The sequence below is a fragment of the Arachis ipaensis genome, chromosome B7 (genome assembly GCF_059453495.1).
Source record: "Arachis ipaensis isolate K30076 ecotype BB chromosome B7, ASM5945349v1, whole genome shotgun sequence".
NCBI lineage: Eukaryota > Viridiplantae > Streptophyta > Magnoliopsida > Fabales > Fabaceae > Arachis > Arachis ipaensis.
Genome location: NC_142442.1, coordinates 12,542,008 through 12,555,880, shown reverse-complemented (window position 1 = coordinate 12,555,880; position 13,873 = coordinate 12,542,008). Strand labels below are relative to the sequence as shown.

The 13,873-nt window shown below is 34.9% G+C and overlaps 1 protein-coding gene across 1 annotated transcript; it reads left to right on the top strand.

Annotated features, from left to right (window-relative positions):
• Positions 1 to 5,565: 5,565 nt before the first annotated feature.
• Positions 5,566 to 6,288, top strand: LOC107606599 (uncharacterized). Its single transcript, XM_016308643.1, has one exon. It carries the CDS (start codon positions 5,566 to 5,568, stop codon positions 6,286 to 6,288), a length of 723 nt encoding a protein of 240 aa, XP_016164129.1.
• The last annotated feature ends 7,585 nt before the right edge of the window (positions 6,289 to 13,873 follow it).

Sequence of the window (13,873 nt, the reverse complement as noted above, 5' to 3'; positions counted from 1 at the left end):
TTGTTCGTCAAAGCACCAACACAGACGAAGAAGGGGATACTCTAAGGTACAACAACCCTCACAGATTGGATAGCGTGTGGAACCAGAGGATATCAAGGGTGAATCTTATCTTATTCATTAAGTGAAGTAATTTATTCAGAGTTGCAGTACCTAGGAGAATGTGCCATCAGCCTTCCGTGGAGTCTTCTTCTAGAAGCCATTCGGTTTCGTGCCTCTTGGGCCATAATAATTTACTTAGGTTGTGCTACTCAAATTTTTAATTTTTAATTTAGCAATTAAAAATTTTTATTTTCTTATGTTGCAACCTTTCGAATTTTGACATACGGTTTATTACGTAACTAGCGGCTCAACAGGCGATTTTATATTGAGTTAAAAATTTTTTTTTTCTTATTTTTAAAATTCTAAATTTAATATTAATTCCTATTCGATAAATCATCCAAAAACACAATTTTTTAAGGGATATACGTAAAAAGTATGTAACACTTAAATTTAAAGTAAAAAATACAAAAATTATGTAGTTATTATGCGTAACAAAATCAATATCAACATTTACTAATATTATTTATAAATTAGTTATTTATATATTAAACGTATTTATTTTCTGAATCATATTTAATTTAGAATAAATATATTCGAATTGATATTCATATTCAAAACACTCTTTTAAAAGACATACAATTGTAATAAGAAAAAAAAAGTTATTTTGCTAATCTTATATTGAACATCTTTAATTATCTTCAATTTGACTATTATTTTAAAGTTATTATTTTTTATTTTAAATATATCAACACATCATACTAAACATTATTATTTTATCTTATTATTTTTTGACGTGTATAAATATTATTGTGTCACGGTCACTATTAAAATGATTGTAAGATGACAAAATTTACTTATTTTTTTTCGGGCAAACTATATTAGATTTTACTATATATATAATGTTAAATGAGAAGGATGCAAGAGAAGTTGGATTTAAAAAAGTTTTTTAAATTGTACAGTAACAGTAATACGAGATGATAAATAGCACGGGAGGTAAATGATAATGATAGAGGTTGCGTGAATGTGAATTTACGACATAGGATAGAACGTGAATGTATGTGATGAGAGAAAAGATGAAATAGTGGAAGTGTTTTAACGCCAGAATAACTGACATATAGTGCAGTAGATTATTACAAGGGGCAAAATTGGAAAAAAAAGACACCAAAACAGGTTTTGCATTTATATATTGTTATATATATTGTTAAAGTGTTTCGTTCCTAAGAAAAAAATAGTTATGAAATCATTTTAACTTTTTTCTATTGGAGTACATCCATTATATCATCATGATTTTAATAATTGATTTAAAGGCCAAAAAATTAAATAAACATATATTTATTTTGATTAAATCCAAGGGTGAATTATATATGTTCCTATAGTCAGGAAATATATTTAAGTTTTTAATAATAAATAGTTTCTCATTCATCTAATTTATAGAAAAAGCCTCATCTTTTTTTTTATTTAGGATTAAATATAAATACTTTTTTTTATTAATAAAACTCAAACAAAACATTAAAATAAACTTTGAATAAAAATAAAAAAACAGATTTTCAACATCAAAATATAAAATGACTATAAGATAAAATAAAGAGAAATAACTAAAAATATAGATTAGATAAGTAACCTTAAGAGAAGAAGAGATATAAGTGAATGTTATGCAAAAAAGTAGTAACTGAATGAAATATGCAACTACAACGGATGAATCTAATGGAAGAGGAGGGAGGCGAGAGTGTTGAAGAAAGGAGAAGATCATAACAGCAAGAAACATATGGAACAGTAAAATCCAAACTACAGTGAATGGATATATTGGAATATGTGTTGTTATGGTTATAGAAGTAAGAAAACTGTTTTCATTTTAGTGGGAAGTTAATAGAAGTAGCCAAACTGTTTTCATTTAAGTGGGAAGTTATTACATATTTTAGAACAAATTTTATGTCTATTTTGTCTTTATAATTTGCTTTATTAAATAGTTTATTGTAGGGTTAATACAGTCCACAAAAATTGGATACCAAATTCATGGTTCACTCTCTGTATTGGCTTTGTGTATTGTTATACATTAGGAATTTAATTTTGTAATGTTCTTGAATTAATTAAAAAACTTATTTATAGATTATTTAGTTATGTGGGTATAATTTAAATTTTTAAATTATAACTGTATTTAACTCTTGTTATATAATTATTAACCTTCTATTTAAAGAGAAGACAAATAAATTATAACTATCTAAGAAACTAAATTTAGGTAATAACTAATATAGATTTAAACCAACGTACCGATATGCACACATTTTAGGAATCCTTAAGTATCCTATGATATAGATATAACTCATTGCGTTTTGACGCTCGTAATACTCATGGGTTTGAATACACCTATTTGATTTGTATGCTTATTGTTTTTACTATTCACCCTAAAATAACTTCAATCATAAATTTTGTTATCTCATCGATTTTATTTATTTATTTTTTTGCAAACTTATGCACAACAAATTGTTAATATTAATTTGAGTTTTTTGCTTAGGTTGTAATTTTTTTAAATTCAAGTTTTTTGCAGTTTATTCTTTTAAATTTTAAACAAATTTTTTTTACATTGGTTTTTTTTTAAATTTTAAGTTATGTGGTTAAGTTGGAATTTTTTAAATTTGAAATAGTCAACCTAAATCGTAACTTTTTAAAATTTTAAGGACACTATCTAACGATGGTCGATATTTAATTTTGCAGGTTAGGTACCTAATTTAAACGTTTAATTTTAAATATTTATTTCGATTGCCAGGTTTTAAAAATTTAAATCATAGTTATATGTCTTTGGCATGTTACAATAATGTTACTCTTTTATTAAAAAGAAAATTAATCTTAGATATTCGAAAAAACTAAGTTCAAGATTAACATACATTGAAAGTACTATTGTTATTAGTAATATTATTATTGTTATGATTAGTATGATTAATATTATTAATATTATTAATATGATTATTATCATTATTATTATTATTCATATTTTAGGTTAGAAGATTTCATAAAAAAAATCCATTCTTTCTTTATCTGTTCCATGGATACGAAATATGAACTATCAATAATATGCACGTTTTTTAAATAATTAAAAATAAATAATCAAGAAAGCCCACAACCTAATCATTTTTATAATGGTACCACATTCTACGTTATTAAATATCAAACCGGGACATTATCTGAACTTTCGAAAAACTTTTGTAGCAGCTGTCTTAGTCTTTTTAAAGACTGCCTAGCCGTGTTCCTTAACCAGAAATGTGATAAAATTTATGTTCCATATGAACTCTTTACAATATTGTCTGTTGGAGAAGTTTTTTAAACCAATTTTTTTTGTTAATAGCAACCCTGTTACTAACTTTAGGAAAGCATGGATATAAAATTTGGTGTCTTTTGAATTCATAAACAACAAGCACCACACACCAAACCGGATAAACCATGACCCATCGACCATGTCCTCACCCTCTCCATTCCAATTGGAACTGCCTAATGACATCAGTTCCCGAGGGACTTAATTAATTTCCATAATCAATACATTAATGACTATAATTCTTTTTCACAACCTTCCAGCAAACACTATCTACCCGTTCGACTACCACATTTACGATAGAAACTTGTGTGCCCTTCGATTTAGTCCGTATTAAATGTTACACTTCTATCTCCAAAAAACTTTGAAACACAAATGGAAAGACTTTCAAGTTAACTTCAATTGCATGCAATGCACTGTAATTTAGAACAAACTAACGCCTAGCTTCATGACTGTTTATGCAATGAAAATAATAGATGATATTCGAAGCTGCGTGTAACGATATTACCATTCAAATTTTTTTTTTTGGCCATCCCTTGTAACCCACGCATAAAGAAATAGATTGTAAGTATTACATAATAACGTAATAAGAAGATAAATGTTAGAGTCACGACCCAAAAAGATCCATAAGAAAACCTTCACCACAAACCCTAAAACCATCAACCATAAACCCTAACCAACAAACCCCAAACCCCCGAAACAGTAAACCGTCACCCCCAGACTACACAAAGATTATACACGGCCGTGGAAGGTGGACCAAGAAGCCAGGTGCTCCATTAGCCGAGCGTTCTCAGCCTCCAGTTCAGCGACACGGGCCTCGACGAAAAGACTAGATATCCGCTCCAACTCCAAAAGACGTTCCCTGTAACTCTGAGCCACGTAGTAATTGTAGTCGAGGATCTCCTTCCCAGACTCTCCAACAACCGCTTGCAGGGATGAAAAAATGGCATCTTGCCTGGCGAGGCGTTCGTCGGCTGAGAACTTGCTGTAGGCAACAAAGTTGACTCCGTCCGGTGGGCCCCCACATGCACCACAAACCCATAGTAGCGGTCGCCCTGGACGTATACGCAATCGCGCGGCTCAAACACTGGAGGCTCTGTCTTAAGGGCGTCACATGCCTTGCGCAGCATCTGCTCAAGGTCCTCGATGATGACAAACTGGTCAGGATTCACCGTGGGGACAACCTCTAGAATTTCAAACCAGAAAAAACAATGACAATGAGTAAACGTAAAGGATAACCGGGAAAAAGATTATGTGAAACCACCTACCGTCGTCGCGGAGAGGGGCGCCTGGGCGAGTTCCTCCGGAAGAACCACTGCCATCACCAACGCTGGGGCTCGACATTGTTCCAACCCAATGAACAGCGAGTCACTCACAAAAGGAAGTAACAACCTTTAGTCTTATTAACAAATTCCTCAGCGAAGTAATCTCAAGCATCAAACTTATTTATATTTATATATGACATGCCTCATCACATTCTCAAATCCAACTATGTATACACAGTTATCTCAGTGGACAGGCACACCGCTTCTCCAGGGCTTTAAATTTGATAATAAATGCAGTAACCTCACCTATCCGTTTTTCCCACCCTCCACCATATGTACAACGCTTTTTCATTTTCACATTAAACGCGTCGCATCATCTACTCTCTATGTGATACACGAAACAAGTTTCAAAAACACAAAATTCATATCCATGATATTAAACTACCCTAAACTATGCAGATTACATTAAAGATTAACTATTAACTATCCATACATTAAACGGCTAAGTATCTGACCGAACCTTTAACATTCTACTGACTACACGTGGAATAATGTATACTACTACAGGTTTAGAAAAGTGTAGCTAAGTAATAACATGTGTTTAACAACGTCTGAACAGTGTATTATAATAACATTAATAGAGTAAATTTAATTAGGAGAGTACTAGGGGAACATTGTTGAAAAATCTTCTTGGTCATCTATTCTTTTCCAATAATTAATACCATTCCCCATACACTGTCCAGTTTTCACCAAAATTTACTTACGGTTGCTCTAACGTTTAATATTACGCATGCATTAAAGAGATCCCTAGTCTGCTACACTCAAATGCAGGTTTCCAACAGGGTCGGTGGACTTATAAATATGGAGGCTACACTACTATGCCACACTCCAAACCCTATACTCTAAACACGTATCCTCATCCCCATCGAAATAGGAACCAGCAGGAACAATCTGAAAATGACAGTCGAATATTTTTCAAACATCGCTTTCATTCCCAACGACATCTGGGTAGAAATAACCATTAAAGTTGCGACAGACTCCATTCGCGACCTGTGCAGTCTCAGAATGACCTGCAAGGCTGCGCGCGATGCGGGAGAGGCCGAGATTGTACACCGGAGTGTTTCCATCCCACCACCGCATGCCACGCCGTGGTGGTGGTGCCTCAACCCGGAGGCAAAGAGATTCTTCGATCGATGCATGGTAGCTGGCAATCCAGAGCTTCTGTTCCGGGAGGCACTTCGGGAACTCTTCATCAGACGTAACGAAAATGCTGGACTCCAGATGCTGAATAGTGCAACAAATACAGAACATGTAGCAGCCAAATACGCACTGACCATGACATTGCTGCTTCGCACGGACGACAACGACGAAAAACAAAGAGGGCTGAAACTGTATCGCGAGCTTGATGCGGCTGGTTCACTCACTGATTGTAAGGCAAGGTGCTTTTCAATTATGACAATCTCGTGGCCAGGTGAGGTCCAAATACCCCGTATAGAAGAACAACAAACCGTCTGTGCCTCACCTGCGTGCTCCACCAGGGGCCACATGCCTCTTCTGTATGACTATCGCAGACGTGCAGCAGAGCGAAACTCCGTCCATGCTTTCGGAGGGCCCGCTCATATTCCATGCATCAAGTGTCGCGCAGACTACGAGATGCAAGCCTTCGTCAACCTCGCATGAGTTTATACAGTAAAATTACAACCTGTATTTTAAAAATTAAATAAATGAGTCCATACCATTGAGTTACATACTTGTTATATATTTCATTTGTTATAATTAAGTATCAAAATTTATATTTTATTTAATAATTTTTTATTTCAACCGGAACCATGTTCTTCTTCGAACCAAAAGTTAGGCTAGTTGATGCTCCTTGCAAAACGACACATGTCAGCCCCACATTCGATAACTTTCCAACCGTTGGAAATATCACAGTTGCACAATTTCAATTTCCTGTTCAAATCACAGGAGCCATCCTCGATCCCTTTAAAAAGCACCAAGACCAACCTCCCATCTTAAACATACTCAACACAACTCTCCCTTGGAATCTCAACATGGTCCGTGACAAGAAGAAATACTATGTTGTTTTCATAGGGAGGGTCCCTGGTATCTATAGTTCCTGGCCGGCCTGTCATAGCCAAGTTAACGAATTTAGCGGCAACCTCCATAAGTCTTACGAAACATTCGACGAAGCTCGTTTGGCGTTCGAACAATTCCTATCTGCCAGACGATTGCAGACTCAGCTCACTAACAATGGTCCTCCAGTGCATCAAATTGATGCAACATCTATGCGACACAACCCATCACCGATTCCTGACCAACTACTCCCTTTCGACGAAGGTATACAGGAACAACGTCAAATTGAACGACGGGACAACCACTCAACTGTCCGTCAAAGCAACCGATCCAACCAGGGGCGCCGGCAACATAATCCCTACCAGTTTATCCTATTTATCTTCGTCACCATCCTCGTTCTATACTTAACTCTGGTTAGGAAGTAGGCTCCTCTTAACCTTAGTTATAACAGCACCTACCAGCATGTGTTACCTGATTTGTAGCAGTCTTACTTTTCACTGTGTTGCATTCTTTACTTTTTAACGTATATTCTATTCTATTAGTTACTCTAATGTTCACTTCACGCATAACATCAGCTTATTCTTCCAGCTTAAGTCTTATTAACTCAGCGAAGTATAATTATTCATACGTGATTTTAGCAATTTAAGCAATTAATCCATTTACCCTCCTCCTCTGTTTAGGACATATGAACACATACGGTACATGCAGGCTAAGATTTATAGATATAGACAATTTTAATGTGAAAAGCGATAATTTTTGTTCATTCTGCTATTTTAAATGTCCTATTATGATAGAACATAACGTTACTGAGGTTTTGTAAAACAAATATTTTTTTAAAATATGAAAAGACAAAACGTCGTTTTTGAATAATAAATATTTTTTTATTATGAACAAATAACGTCGTACACGTTTTGTAAAAAAGACAAATTTGTTTTTATATAAACAAAATATCTTCCCCAATGTAAGTAACGACAAAAAACCACAAGAATCTTAAGATCTGGTGCAATTGGGGATTGAGAATGACACACATTTAATTAATGATAATAATTTGACGCAACACATACAGCTACAAAAATTCGTTATAAACTGAAAACTGATATAGGAAATGCAAAATGCATAGAAGATGATTTCATTGTACAACGCAACAATGCAAGTAAGGCAAAAAAAAAACTACTAAATTCTGTACCGACTCTCTGACGCCTACAACTAAAACGCAGAGATTATTATCTGCATAAAAAAATGAACACAGCAAAACGATAAACAACTTCCATGACAAACATAACTGCTTCACTTGCTAAAAGAGACATGAAAATGTATAGCACAAAGTACATTAAGAGGTTTAATTCATCTCTCAGCCCTACTGGGAAGTAGAAAACGAGACTTGATGAAATGGACATGAGGAAAAGGAATGGCATGACAAGAATTTTCCAAGTTAAAAAACTAGTGCACTCCGATGATGGTTAGATTATTGACATTCATGCATCCGATTGAGACTGTATTTCTCCATTGAAGCGAAGTCTAAATACATATAAATTCTGTACAGCCCGGTTGTTACATTTATAGGAAACAGACATTTCTTTTATAGAGTCAACATTCTGTGATGAATTGGAGAAGATCTTTCAGCAACCACCTGTCATGAAAGTGACACATTTGAGTTAAAAGTGTTGAAATTTAAGGCAAGTTTGGAGATCTAAAAAAATATCAACCGAAAAGAACAATACAGAACATAAAGTTGGCAAAAACTAAGTACAAAACAGCTAAAGTGGTTCATCGTCTTTTCTATTTTCCTCATCAAATCAGAACAAAAGTTTTTAAAGGGACAATAGAAAGTAAAGGGAGGATCCTTAAACGATTCATAACAATATTTAAATTTTCAATAAAAGGGAAGAAGAAACAGTGGCAGAACGATGGGAAAAACAACAAACAAAAACAAAAACAAAAAAGAAGCATACCTGAACTGGATAAGCATAGAAGACAAACATGGGTTCCAGCCAAGAGAGCAAACCGTGTCTTTTCCTTTCACTAAACAAAACACAAAACCCATGTTTTGTTTTCCATAGCAAAACGGAAAGAACCGAACATTGAACCTTCCAACAATGTAAAAGAACAGAAACTACCGAACCTATGCTACATACTAAAACTAAAGAACCAAGCCAAAACAATGCAGAAAGATGCAACATTAGTCTTATGCTAATAAAGCTTTTAGTGCAAATAACATAGAAGAACTAAACAAAAAAATGGGCCACAAAAAGATACACAGTCTAAAGAAATGTCAAGTAACGTTAAATTCAATAAGTTTATGTCCAACAAAGAAAAAAGGCTGAATATATGCAGCCTCATGTGGCCAACGAAGTCAAAAAACACAATCACGTGTGCGGCATGTCATGCATTGAAATTTATAAGGTACAAAAACTGAAACAAGATGTCAACAACATATATGTACCTCTCCAACAAAATCCCCCTTTCATGTTGCGCAGAATGTGTCTCCCGTTTGTGAAATTTGGTCACTTTAAATTGCTTCGCTATTGCCCTCCCTCCTGACGAAAACATGATTTCTAGCCAAAGACCGCGGTACATGTCCGCATAACCTTTGTATTCTTCCCCGTCTGATCCAATGTGTGCACGCAGCCTTTTCTTATCCCCCAGGGGGCCTCGTCCTCGGGAAGTCAGCAACAAAGACGTGCACAACAAAAAAAAGTTACTGCATCTTTTATTTCTATTGCGTAATTATTCGACGGCAAAAGAGATTATCAATCATATCAGTTTCAATTTCCTGCATTCATATTGGATTTCGTGCTAACAACAATCATTATAGACCGTGTTGCCAACATAACGAGGTACCATCGAATTTCTTAAAACAGAAATTTTTGAATAGCCTGCGGAAACAAATATTGTTAGAGCTACCAACCGGGATGAAGTAGAAGTAAAATGGAGCAAGAAAAAAAATGATCGTGTTTGATTGAACGAACGCTGAGACAGAGTTGTAGAGTGATCGGAACTAAAGCAAGAGTTTCTCGTGGCATTTAAGTACAAAGCAGAATCCAAATTTAAATCCGCGCCGATTCATTTGACTGCTTCCGAAATTGATTACTCTAGTTTCAGAGGTTTCCATATTGATCACCATCATATGAATAGGAAAATTATTTCCCATACGGCGGTCATCTTCATGGAAACTTATCAAACTTGAATAATCAATATCGGAGTCACTCAAATGAATCTCCGGAAATTTAAATTTAAATTCCCCATTATACTCAAAAACAACGCAAATAATCTTGCTTTAACTTCGATAAGTATACAAATCCGTAACGGCCTTGATTCAAACAAACGCTAAAATCTTCTCTCTACCTCCATTTTACTTCTATTCCATCCCCAACTGGTAGGTCCAACAATATTCAACTTTTCAAATTACATTACATTAATTCTTTTATCAAAATTTATGCCACCTATTCTGTTCGGCAACACGTGCTCGTTAAATTAGTTACAATCGACTGACACAACTGCATAGCTACTTAGTAGTTTCAGGTCTGTCCACATCTTGCTAACATTTTATTTTGAACCTCAAGCATGAAAATTTAAATGGGTCCTGAGTACTCTGTCTTCTTTCAGAAATTTACCGAATTGCGTTGCGTTTCAAAATAAAATTTTCACTTCATAACACCTTCAGACGTAAAATGTTAATTCCGACCATACCTGCTCCTCGTCAACATTTACAGTTAAATAGGCCGTACAAGAAGCGCCTCCATTGCAGGAAACTATACCTGCGAAAGAAAATTAATTATTGTTCAACTCCAGATTCAAAAAGTTTTTATTGGTTGCTGCTGCGTAAATTCTCAAAAATGAAGACCACGTGAAGAAAAACGACTTGACAAGATATATTAATCAAGGTACTTGTTCGAATAAAAAATGTTACATCAACTGCTTACAGATAAAGCTCTCTTATCTCTTACCAAGCTGCTAATTCTTCCCTCCCTTTAAAAACGATTTTGAACTACTAAGAAATGCATGCAGGTCTTACCTGGTTAGGTAATGAATGCATGAATGACGACAGTGATTTATTAATGTAAAAAATATCAGTCAATATATTATAGGTTTGCAAAACAAGTAGCTGATCAAAAGGAAAGAAATTTTTTGGTATATTGCAAACTAACAAACAAACCCAATAGAGGAACACAAAAATTGCATCCCTGAATTAGGAGACACAAAGTTAATAAAACCCTTTTTTTGTTTGGATGGACCAAAACAAATGCTGCTAATTTTTATATGGTTTCCAGCTTTCACGTAACCTAAATTTATAATAAGAACTATCCAATACTTCTCTTCAGGTACTCAAATTCTGTTACTAGCTTTCTTTAAGACATTCACAACAAGTTACAATCATTGTCATGCCAACATATTATAACATTTATTTAATTCACAATTTTCCACAAAAAGTTTACAGCGTTTTCAACACATACTGTGAATACATTCAAGGTTTTAACCAATCAAAATTCACATTTCACGACAATATATTCATAAACTATTCAATATCGGCATTCAAGCAGCAACATTGATCTCTAACTGGGAGAATAAAACATAACCAACAAGCCAGCAACTTCTGATGCAACAGGAAACAAACCTAATTATCAAACTTATTCGGCAATTTGGGGCACAAAATTTTCACAGGCCTGACTGCATAACCATCAAACCCATGAAGTTTTCTTTGTTATACGATCTACACAAAATACAGTTATTAAAGGGCAAGGACGAAAATCCAAAATATGGACCAATATCATATGAGAAAATGTGCAAGGACCAAGACCTTCATAAAGTAAAACTATAGCTAAACAAAGATTTTAGAGACTTTAATTACCTACGTACCTTAAGTTGGCATTTCCTGGTTAATGAATAGCCCGTTTCAGCAAGTGACAATGTTAAGCTTATGGTACCCCTACAACAACATAAGACAACACTTACATTGGCTGAGAAGAACAAGAAACAGAACGAAAAGAAATATTGCTGTAAACCACATTTAAACAATACATTAACTTGTATAGGAACCTGCCTGTTGTTGCTCTCCTGAAAAGCTAACGAGTCAACTTGATTGAAGAAGTCCTTAGCATCTCCAGGGACTGCAATGCCCGACAGAAAGTTTGCTAAATAGAATGTTTTATCCTCTGGAAGCTGCTAAATGCAAAGGCAAAACATAAAAGTTATATTTACCTAAACTTCTCCCTTTAAAAAAATTCAACATTAATCATATATACTCCACATACATTTATTTGTCCAGAAACTGCGGCACCTAATGCAGTAACCCCTCGAACAACTGAAGAGGTCATGGAAAGCGAATACTGATGCTCATCCCACCAACAGTTTCCCCTTCAAAATAGAAGCTTCCTTCATCTGTAAATTTATGATATGTTTGTGTAAGTTCAACATGCAAAATTTTAGACATAAAGAATAACAGGACCAATTAAGTTATGCATGTGCGTTGAAGGGCAACCCAATTCTATCAATATGATGCATGTAGCCAGAACTACTACATCTGCCAGGTATTCATTTCAATTCCAAATACTGTTAACGACAACTACTCAGCAATTTCAAACAAAATAAATTCACAAATTCAAACAAATGAAAAAATTCAAAAATAATGAAATCAATAACAATTACCCAGAAATCCAACAAAAATACATTGAATTAGACATCAAAGAAAATAAATCGTTCAAATTAATACATGAGTTGGAGGCTCCATATCTGGTGTCGGAGTAGTTCGGTTCGCCGGTTTGGCACTGTTGGGAGGGGATGCTCCGCGCTGATTCGTGGCTTTCCGGCGCTGCTTGGAGGCGGTGGTTCGACGAGACTGGGACCGGGTTACGAGGCGTTGGTTCGTGGGACTGGGAGTGGCTGGGAGGTGCGCCTTGGGAGGGCTGACATCAACAGTCAGGAATTCATCCACCTAACACGCCGGACTTTCAGATCCGTCCGAAAGCATATCTCTCAGCATCTCTCAAACAGAATTCAGAGTAACGAAATTTAAATGAAGTTTCACATCAACAACGCACAAAAGTCACACACCTGAAAGGGAGAAGATATGACCGATGACTAACATAGCAAACAAGAAGGCAGGATAGAAAAGATGGAGACGACGGCTCTGATTCCAATTGTCTTGAAATGCGGTTAGGGTTTTTATTATCTTTTGGTCTGCGGATAAGACAACGCAATCTTATCCTAAACCAAAACCCAAGCCCACCAATCATACGACCATTAACACGAACCACAACATCGCAGCAGATTTTACTTGATAATATCCAGTTTATCCACATTACTTCATGAAGTAATGGAGTAATCACACCATCTCTTAAACAAAGGGCTACTAATACTTTACATAATCCAATAACACCAGTCTGGCCCATACTTCAAAAAACTCAAATCCTAGCCCATACACTTCTCAGCTAGCCGTTCCTCAACTTAGCTGGCTTTCAATTCCACCACAGCGCTACCAAGGGGCATTATCGACCCCTACTCCCCTATAAACCACCTAACGGGAGACAACCACAGCATCAAGTCTTGTCGTATGGTGCGCTAAAAATTTGATGCATCACTTTATCTAAATCCATCTCAATCTGAACCGTTTGTTTAATTAATTGTTAAATCTAATGGACACTTTACATGGACCATCAGAGTTCCAGAAAAGTGGTCTGGACCACTTGAAAACTTTTTCAATTATTAATGTTGCAAGTATAAAAATATATGAAATTAGTCTTATATTAAAATAAATAAAAAAGAACAAAAATTTAATAAAATAAAAGATCTATTAACTTATTATTTTAAGATTTTGAGTTGGACGTGATATTTTTTTATTTTATTTTTGAAATCTCTCCACAGTCACAGGTGGGCCCAATAGCAGTACATAAATGAATTGTATTATCAACCGTAGGACTCATAATGTGGTACGGTACGTGTATTAATTAATTTCTTAACGATCTGAGTTCAAATATTAATAAATTATTAAACCTCATCTTACATTTGCTTAAATAATTGTAGTGTTTGCGAATCCTAAATTACTCCCTCTTAGACCAATGATTTCCATTGTGAACCCAAAAAGTTTTGTCGAGCTTGTTGAAATTGAACAACAGTTTTACGAATAATGGAGCTGAAAATCAAGGTGGAGTTGAAGAAAGAATCTATTGAATTCATCTATCCCATTTGAAGATCA